The sequence below is a fragment of the Oncorhynchus gorbuscha genome, linkage group LG10 (genome assembly GCF_021184085.1).
Source record: "Oncorhynchus gorbuscha isolate QuinsamMale2020 ecotype Even-year linkage group LG10, OgorEven_v1.0, whole genome shotgun sequence".
Classification (NCBI taxonomy): Eukaryota; Metazoa; Chordata; class Actinopteri; order Salmoniformes; family Salmonidae; genus Oncorhynchus; species Oncorhynchus gorbuscha.
Genome location: NC_060182.1, coordinates 33,271,385 through 33,280,459, shown reverse-complemented (window position 1 = coordinate 33,280,459; position 9,075 = coordinate 33,271,385). Strand labels below are relative to the sequence as shown.

Here is a 9,075-nt window from a genome sequence, read left to right as displayed (position 1 = left end):
TTATGTTAAGAGGTTTCATGATGCTTGTATCTAAAGTAGATACTTTTAAGATTGTTCTATAAATCAGTTGGGGTCTCTATACACTTCAATATGAGGTCCTTAACCTAGCATGAAAGTGCATCCTGCTAATTAAGTAAATGAGCCAATGGCCATGGGATGAGTTGAGCCAATGGCCATGGGGTGAGTTGAGCCAATGCCATGGGGTTAAGTTGAGCCAATGGCCATGGGGTGAGTTGAGCCAATGGCCATGGGGTGAGTTGAGCCAATGGCCATGGGGTGAGTTGAGCCAATGGCCATGGGGTGAGTTGAGCCAATGGCCATGGGGTGAGTTGAGCCAATGGCCATGGGGTGAGTTGAGCCAATGGCCATGGGGTGAGTTGAGCCAATGGCCATGGGGTGAGTTGAGCCAATGGCCATGGGGTGAGTTGAGCCAATGGCCATGGGGTGAGTTGAGCCAATGGCCATGGGGTGAGTTGAGCCAATGGCCATGGGGTGAGTTGAGCCAATGCCATGGGGTTAAGTTGAGCCAATGGCCATGGGGTGAGTTGAGCCAATGACCATGGGGTAAGTTGAGCCAATGGTTGAGCCAATTGCAAGTTGAGCAAATGTTCTTCCCAGGCGTAATGCAAGGCATTATCCCTGGGATATAACGTAACTACCTGCCTGGACTATGTTCAAAGTGTTAAAAAAAGCACAAAGCGTTTGTTTGGTGTTAAGCCAGAGTTAAAATATGATTCAAATTATTAAAAGACAAAAAAGTGATTGTGATTGTGGTAATATTTCATTCAGAACAGAAATGTGTAGAAGGCTTCATTTACCTTGTCCCACTGCTAAACGTACCCTATACCCGGACAAGCTATGTTTACATGAATTCTGATTACTTCCAGGAATACACAACATCCTGAAATATAGTTGAAGTCAGAAGTTTACATACACCTTAGCCAAATACATTTAAACTGTTTTTCACAATTACTGACATTTAATCAGAGTAAGAATTATCTGTTTTAGGTCAGTTAGGATCATCACTTTATTTTAAGAATGTGAAATGTCAGAATAACAGTATTGCGAATGATTTATTTCAGCTTTTATTTCTTTCATCACATTCCCAGTGGGTCAGAAGTTTACATATTAGTATTTGGTAGCATTGCCTTTAAAATGTTTAACTTGGGTCAAACTTTTCAGGTAGCCTTCCACAAGCTTCCCACAATAAGTTGGGTGAATTTTGGCCCATTCCTCCTGACAGAACTGGTGTAACTGAGTCAGATTTGTAGGCCTCCTGCTTGTACACACTTTTTCAGTTCTGCCCACAAATTTTCTATTGGATTGAGGTCAGGGCTTTGTGATGACCACTCCAATACCTTGACTTTGTTGTCCTTAAGCCATTTTGCCACAACTTTGGAAGTATGCTTGGGGTCATTGTCCATTTGGAAGACCCATTTGGGACCAAGCTTTAACTTCCTGACTGATGTCTTGAGATAGATGTTGCTTCAATATATCCACAAAATTGTCCTTCCTCATGATGCCATATATTTTGTGAAGTGCACCAGTCCCTCCTGCAGCAAAGCACCCCCACAACATGATGCTGCCACCCCTGTGTTTCACGGTTGGGATGGTGTTCTTCGACTTACAGGCCTCCCCCTTTTCCCTCCAAAATAACAATGATAATTATGGCCAAACAGTTCAACTTTTGTTTCATCAGACCAGAGGACATTTCTCCAAAAAGTACAATCTTTGTTCCCCATGTGCAGTTGCAAATCGTAGTTTTTGGCAGTTTTGGAGCAGTGGCTTCTTCCTTGCTGAGCAGCCTTTCAGGTTATGTCGATATTGGACTTGTTTTCCTGTGGATATAGATACTTTTCTACCTGTTTCCTCCAGCATCTTCACAAAGTCCTTTGCTGTTGTTCTGGGATTGATTTGAACTTTTCGCACCAAAGTACGTTCATCTCTAGGAGACAGAACGCGTCTCCTTCCTGAGCGGTAAGACGCCTGCGTGGTCCCATGGTGTTTATACGTACTATTGTTTGTACAGATGAACATGGTACCTTCAGGCGTTTGGAAATTGCTCCCAAGTATGAATCAGACTTGTGGAGGTCTACAATTATTTTTCTGAGGTCTTGGCTGGTTTCTTTTGATTTTACCATGATGTCAAGCAAAGAGGCACTGAGTTTGAAGGTAGGCCTTGAAATACATCCACAGGTACACCTCCAATTGACTCAAATTATGTCAATTAGCCTATCAGAAGCTTCTAAACCATTCCATAATTTGTTGGTTTAAAGCTGTTCAAAGGCACAGTCAACTTAGTGCATGTAAACTTCTGACCCACTGGAATTGTGATACAGTGAATTATAAGTGAAATAATCTGTCTGTACACAATTGTTGGACAAATGACTTGTATCATGCACGAAGTAGATGTCCTAACCAACTTGCCAAAACTATAGTTCGTTAACAGGAAATTTGTGGAGTGGTTGAAAAACAAGTTTTAATGACTCCAACCTAAGTGTGTAACGTCGTTCGTCTGTTGTAAGAAGAGAGTCAGACCGAAATGCAGCGTGTAGGTTACTCATGACTTTAATGAAGATAATCGCAGTACATGAAATAACTGAATAAATACAAAAACAACAAACAGAACGTGAAAACCTATTACAGCCTATCTGGTGAACACTACACAGAGACAGGAACAAACACCCACAAAATACAACGCGAACTCAGGCTACCTAAATACGGTTCCCAATCCGAGACAACGAGAATCACCTGACTCCAATTGAGAATCGCCTCAGGCAGCCAAGCCTAACTAGACACACCCCTACACAATACACAATCCCAATATTACAAACCCCAATGCGAAACACAACATATAAACCCATGTCACACCCTGGCCTACCCAAACATATACCAAAAACACAAAATACAATCACCAAGGCGTGATAGAACCCCCCCCCTCCCCCCTAAGGTGCGGACTCCCGGACGCACCTCAAGAGCATAGGGAAGGTCCGGGTGGGCGTCTGTCCATGGTGGCGGTTCTGGCTCGGGACGTGGACCCCACTCCATTAAGGTCCTAGTTCCTCCCCTTCGCGTCCTGGGATCATCCACCTTCTCCGCCGACCATGGCCTAATAGTCCTCACCCAGATCCCCACATAACTGAAGAGCAGCTCGGGACAGAGGGGCAGCTCGGGACAGAGGGGCAGCTCGGGACAGAGGGGCAGCTCGGGACAGAGGGGTAGCTCGGGACAGAGGGGCAGCTCGGGACAGAGGGGCAGCTCGGGACAGAGGGGCAGCTCGGGACAGAGGGGTAGTTCGGGACAGAGGGGCAGTTCGGGACAGAGAGGCAGCTCGGGACAGAGGGGCATCTCAGGACAGAGGGGCATCTCGGGACAGAGGGGTAGCTCGGGACAGAGGGGCAGCTCGGGACAGAGGGGCAGCTCGGGACAGAGGGGCAGCTCGGGACAGAGGGGTAGCTCGGGACAGAGGGGCAGCTCGGGACAGCTCGGGACAGAGGGGTAGCTCGGGACAGAGGGGCAGTTCGGGACAGAGGGGCAGCTCGGGACAGAGGGGCATCTCAGGACAGAGGGGCATCTCAGGACAGAGGGGCAGCCCGGAACTGAGGGGCAGCTCGGGACAGAAGCAGCCTGGTACTGAGGGGAAGCCCGGTACAGAGGGGAAGCCCGGTACTGAGGGGAAACCCGGTACTGAGAGGCAGCCCAGTACGGAGAGGAAGCCCAGTACTGAGAGGAAACTCAGTACTGAGAGGAAGCTCAGGCAGGTAGTAGGCTCCGGTAAATCCTGGCTGGCTGGTGGAACTGGATGATTCAGGTTGTCTGGCCGATCTAGAAGATCTTGGCAGACTGGCACTTCTGGCGGATCCTGGCAGACTGGCGACGCTGGACCGACTGGCGGCGCTGGCGGCGCTGGGCAGACTGGCGGCGTTGGGCAGAATGGGAGCACTGGGCAGACTGGCGGCGCTGGGCAGACTGGCGGCGGTGGGCAGACTGGGAGCACTGGGCAGACTGGGAGCACTGGCGGCGCTGGGCAGACTGGGAGCACTGGCGGCGCTGGGCAGACTGGGAGCACTGGGCAGACTGGGAGCACTGGCGGCGCTGGGCAGACTGGGAGCACTGGCGGCGCTGGGCAGACTGGGAGCACTGGGCAGACTGGGAGTACTGGGCAGACTGGGCAGACTGGGAGCACTGGCGGCGCTGGGCAGACTGGGAGCACTGGCCGCGCTGGGCAGACTGGGAGCACTGGCCGCGCTGGGCAGACTGGGAGCACTGGCCGCGCTGGGCAGACTGGGAGCACTGGCCGCGCTGGGCCGACTGGGAGCAATGGCCGCGCTGGGCCGACTGGGAGCACTGGCGGCGCTGGACAGACAGGAGACTCCGGCAGGGCAGGAGAGGAGAAAGGCTCTGGCTGCGCTAAACAGGCGGGAGACTCCGGCAGCGCAGGAGAGGAGAAAAGCTCTGGCTGCGCTAAACAGGCGGGAGACTCCGGCAGCGCAGGAGAGGAGAAAAGCTCTGGCTGCGCTAAACAGGCGGGAGACTCCGACAGCGCAGGAGAGGAGAAAAGCGCTGGCTGCGCTGAACAGGCGAGGCGCACTGGAGGCCTGGTGCGTGGTGCTGGAACTGGTGGTACTGGCGCGAGGACACGCACAGGAAGCCTGGTGCGGGGGGCTGCTACCGGAGGACTGGTGTGTAGAGGGGGCTCTGGATAGACCGGACCGTGCAGGCGCACTGGAGCTCTTGAGCACCGAGCCTGCCCAAGCTTACCTGGCTCGATGCCCACTCTAGCCCGGCCAATAGGAAGAGCTGGTATGTGCCGCACCGGGCTATGCTCCCGCACTGAAAACACCGTGCGCTCCATAGCATAACACGGTGCCTGCCCGGTCTCTCTAGCCCACCGGTGAGCACAGGGAGTTTGCGCAGGTCTCCTACCTGGCATAACTATTCTCCCTTCTAGCCCCCCCCAATAACTTTTTGGGCTGCTTTTCCGGTTTCCTTGCCAACCGTGTTCCCTCGTATCATTGGCTCCTATCTCCGGCTGCCTCTACTCTCCTTAGTGCCTCCACCTGTTCCCATGGGAGGCGATCTCTTCCGGCCAATATCTCCTCCCAAGTGTAACAACCTTTACCATCCAACACGTCTTCCCATGTCCATTTTCTGAATAATTCATCCTCCCTTTGCTGCTCCAGCTGTCGCTGCCTGTTTAAACCAGCGCCTTTCCGTTTTAGCCGACGTGTCTTTTTCTTTGACTTGATTCGCCTGTAGCCCTCTTCGTACTGCTGAAGCGAATCCCAGGCGGGCTCCAGCACTCGCTCTGGGTCGGCCGCCCACCTGTCGATTTCTTCCCACGTCGTATTCTCCATGCTTCTGCTGTCCATAACGTCCTCCTTTAGCTCCTGCCAGTTCACACGCTGCTCGGTCTGTGAGTGGTGGGTGTTTCTGTAACGTCTTTCATCTGTTGTAAGAAGAGAGTCAGACCGAAATGCAGCGTGTAGGTTACTCATGACTTTAATGAAGATAATCGCAGTACATGAAATAACTGAATAAATACAAAAACAACAAACGGAACGTGAAAACCTATTACAGCCTATCTGGTGAACACTACACAGAGACAGGAACAAACACCCACAAAATACAACACGAACTCAGGCTACCTAAATACGGTTCCCAATCCGAGACAACGAAAATCACCTGACTCCAATTGAGAATCGCCTCAGGCAGCCAAGCCTAACTAGACACACCCCTATCATACACAATCCCAATATTACAAACCCCAATGCGAAACACAACATATAAACCCATGTCACACCCTGGCCTACCCAAACATATACCAAAAACACAAAATACAATGACCAAGGCGTGACAAAGTGTATGTAAACTTCAGACTCTATATGTAGATATCTTTGTTAGAAAGAGTACTATATTTCCCTTGATGGAGTTATGCCAAATGTAAAAATTTGCTCACCTTACCCCACTCTCCCCTATATAACCTCCCACTAACTGCTTTCAATGCATTGAACAGTGACCACCGAGTCCTGTGTTAGGATAGGAAGCTGGGGTGAAGGAGCTAAACGCTATTCCATAAAGCCAGTTACGCATTGAGTCGGCTAACTTGATGGATGTGGAGTCACAGAGCATGTTGATTAATTAATCAAATAAACAGCCATTTGTCTGCCCTAGTCTATCCACCTGATCCCCCTCCACAGGCAGATGAGAGGAGGGCGTTCTGAACACCTGGGCAAATCCAATTTACAGATTCAGTAAAACTAGTCAATCAATCCACCGGGATGGTAAAATACGTCTTTGGCCCTGACGCGTAGACCCACGGTCCTTTTTATAGTTCCCAATAACTCACCTGAGTGACTGGATGTTGATTTATCATACAGAGAGAGAGAGAGAGGGTGTGAGATCAGATGGGCCTATCGTAGTCACCCTATTGTGGTGACACTAAGGACGGAGTGGGGACGTGAGGTGGAGTGGGGGCAGTCGATGGGGTATATAACCTATTGGGGGACAGAGCAGAGAGAAGACCACTCTCTCCAGACCTCAGGAGGACCCATCGCCCACCCAGAAAACCCAGACACAACTGGCCCGTGGAGATGATGTGTAACCTGCTCCTATCATGGACCTTCCTGCTGGTAGCCTCTGGCTCGCTATTGGCCCATCCCATCACAGACTCTGCAGAGATGCCCTACCTGGGTCCTGGTGAGTACCAGATTCTCCACCCTTATAAACATACTCCTTAACAGGCCAAGCTGCTGGGAAAGGCTGTTGTACTATGAGGTTATTAGGCAGAGTAGTTCAATAGTCACATATGTAATTAAGGCCTGTGTGAGTCTTAATTAAACTTCAATCTTGAGGATTACAAACAATTTGTAATCAGTGACCTTCTGTTATGGTATAATTGCTTTGAGACCTGGTTGATTGTGTCTGAGAACTGTAGCAGTGTTAATATCGAATGTGCAATATGATGTTTGCTTATGGTGGCAATGTTCCATTCACTTTTAATGCCATCAATGCCATCGCTGCTTCTTAGTTATTAGTCATTAATCATCATGGTTGGACTAACATAAACACAACTGTACCCTTATCATCGATTATTCAGTGGAGAGTGAAGAGCCAGAGTGTATATCTAGACTAGATTGCTGCGTGTTGACTGTGTATTCACTGTGTGTTAACTTTACGCTGACTGTATGTTGACTGTGTTTTCCTCTGTGCTCAGTATCTCTGGAGGATGGTGGTGCAGGTAGTCCAGACGAGCTGTCTTTCTCTGAGCAGACATACCTGCCCCAGTCTGGCCCTGGACTCAGATACTCATCCTTACTGTCTGGAGAGCTGAGCAGAGATGGTGAGATCACACAAACTAGTTGGACTCCTGCCTCAACAGTTACATCATAAATGTATAGACTGTGATGCTTCAATTCAAGAGAAATATTACAACACATCCTCTCTCACCCTTCGCCTCCCTCAGGTCTCAGTGCAGCTGGACTACTACCAAGACAGATGAAGACAGATGTGAGTTTCGAAACTAATAGAAGATAAGAAGCACATATTGAGAAACGATCATGTTTTGTTTTGGGAACACCTGTTTCATGACTCATGAAGTACTACAGCTGTAATTCTTCTCTGTTTCAGGTGTTGCTGGAGAAACAGAGTCACCTAAGTCCCGTCAGTCGCTTCTTTGGCATCAGGAAGCCATTCAGAAAGAGAGGAGGCAACTCAGAGTGTTTCTGGAAGTACTGTGTCTAACACAGTCAACCGTCCTTAGAGAAATGCATTCCCACCGTACACTATGACAAAGCGATGGGGCTTGTACTGAGACACAACCCCTCTATTGCACACAAAAAAGCATACACATACGCACATTTGTAGATTCACACACACACACACACACACACACACACACACACACACACACACACACACACACACACACACACACACACACACACACACACACACACACACACACACACACACATGAAGGCACACATACACGGATGCTGCACACAGACAGTGATGGACTGAATCGATATCGCACAGGTTGATATATTCTACAGTAGGGTTGAGGACTGTTTAGTTTTGATGCTGTTCTCTATATTTCCCTGTCATGCCTGTATGTTTAAAATAGAACTGTTTGATGTTGCAACGTGACCAGGATGAAGAACTAAATGGCTGTATATTCAACAGAAATAAAATCATCTATTTGGAAAAGCTTTTGTTTGTTTAAAAATCTGTTTTTAAAAGATATTTGAATTGTTTTTCAACATTCAATGACTCATTGAACTACCAAATGCAATTACGCACCGTCTCATGTGACAAAATAATCATTGAAAAGAGATGTAAGAAGAACCTGAGATAATATTTACATTAGTCTTTATTTCAATCATAAGTGTATGTGGTTCAGTTTAGAAGACATGCAAATAAGTCCTACTGTTTACTGTAGTTCTGAGAAGCAGATATGTAGAATATCAGATGAATTAGTAAATGATACGGAGGTATAATCCCATTGTGTTGCAAGGCAGTCCATCGACCCCGGAAACAGTCCATCGACTCCGGAAACAGTCCATCGACCCCGGAAACAATCCATCGACCCCGGAAACAGTCCATCGACCCTGGAAACAGTCCATCGACCCCGGAAACAGTCCATCGACCCCGGAAACAGTCCATCGACCCTGGAAACAGTCCATCGACCCCGGAAACAGTCCATCGACCCCGGAAACAATCCATCGACCCCGGAAACAGTCCATCCACTCCATTGGAAAAGCAGATATAAACTACTGGAACCAAACTAGTTCACCAATTCTACAGCACAAAGGCAGAGTCATGTCTTAAGTGTAAAATGAACAATGACTCAATAATTCATGCCTTCTGGGATTGCTTTAAAGTCCAAAAGTTATGAGTTATGGGCGGAGCTAGAAAGTGAAAAGTTGTCTGTCGGGAGTTTTACAATGTAAATGTACTTTGAATCCGCCTATCTGCATATTTCAAGACATGGCATATGACGGTGCGGTGAGATACCCAATAGGTTGGACCATACTTTTCTCATCAATCATTTTGAAAGAAAAAAAATGTTTACTT

At 48.5% G+C, this 9,075-nt stretch overlaps 1 protein-coding gene across 1 annotated transcript; it reads left to right on the top strand.

Moving 5' to 3' along the window:
* Positions 1 to 6,593: 6,593 nt before the first annotated feature.
* On the top strand, positions 6,594 to 7,743 carry LOC124045095 (urotensin-2-like). Its single transcript, XM_046364330.1, has 4 exons — positions 6,594 to 6,699; positions 7,217 to 7,342; positions 7,466 to 7,509; positions 7,630 to 7,743. Exons 1-4 carry the CDS (start codon positions 6,594 to 6,596, stop codon positions 7,741 to 7,743), a joined length of 390 nt encoding a protein of 129 aa, XP_046220286.1.
* The last annotated feature ends 1,332 nt before the right edge of the window (positions 7,744 to 9,075 follow it).

What these genes read in the sequence shown, in the direction of transcription:
- LOC124045095 (XM_046364330.1), top strand. Translation starts at nt 6,594, where the DNA reads ATGATGTGTAACCTGCTCCTATCATGGACCTTCCTGCTGGTAGCCTCT. An exon ending in GATGCCCTACCTGGGTCCTG is followed by an intron (nt 6,700 to 7,216) that starts GTGAGTACCAGA and finishes CTCTGTGCTCAG; the next exon opens with TATCTCTGGAGGATGGTGGT. An exon ending in TGGAGAGCTGAGCAGAGATG is followed by an intron (nt 7,343 to 7,465) that starts GTGAGATCACAC and finishes CGCCTCCCTCAG; the next exon opens with GTCTCAGTGCAGCTGGACTA.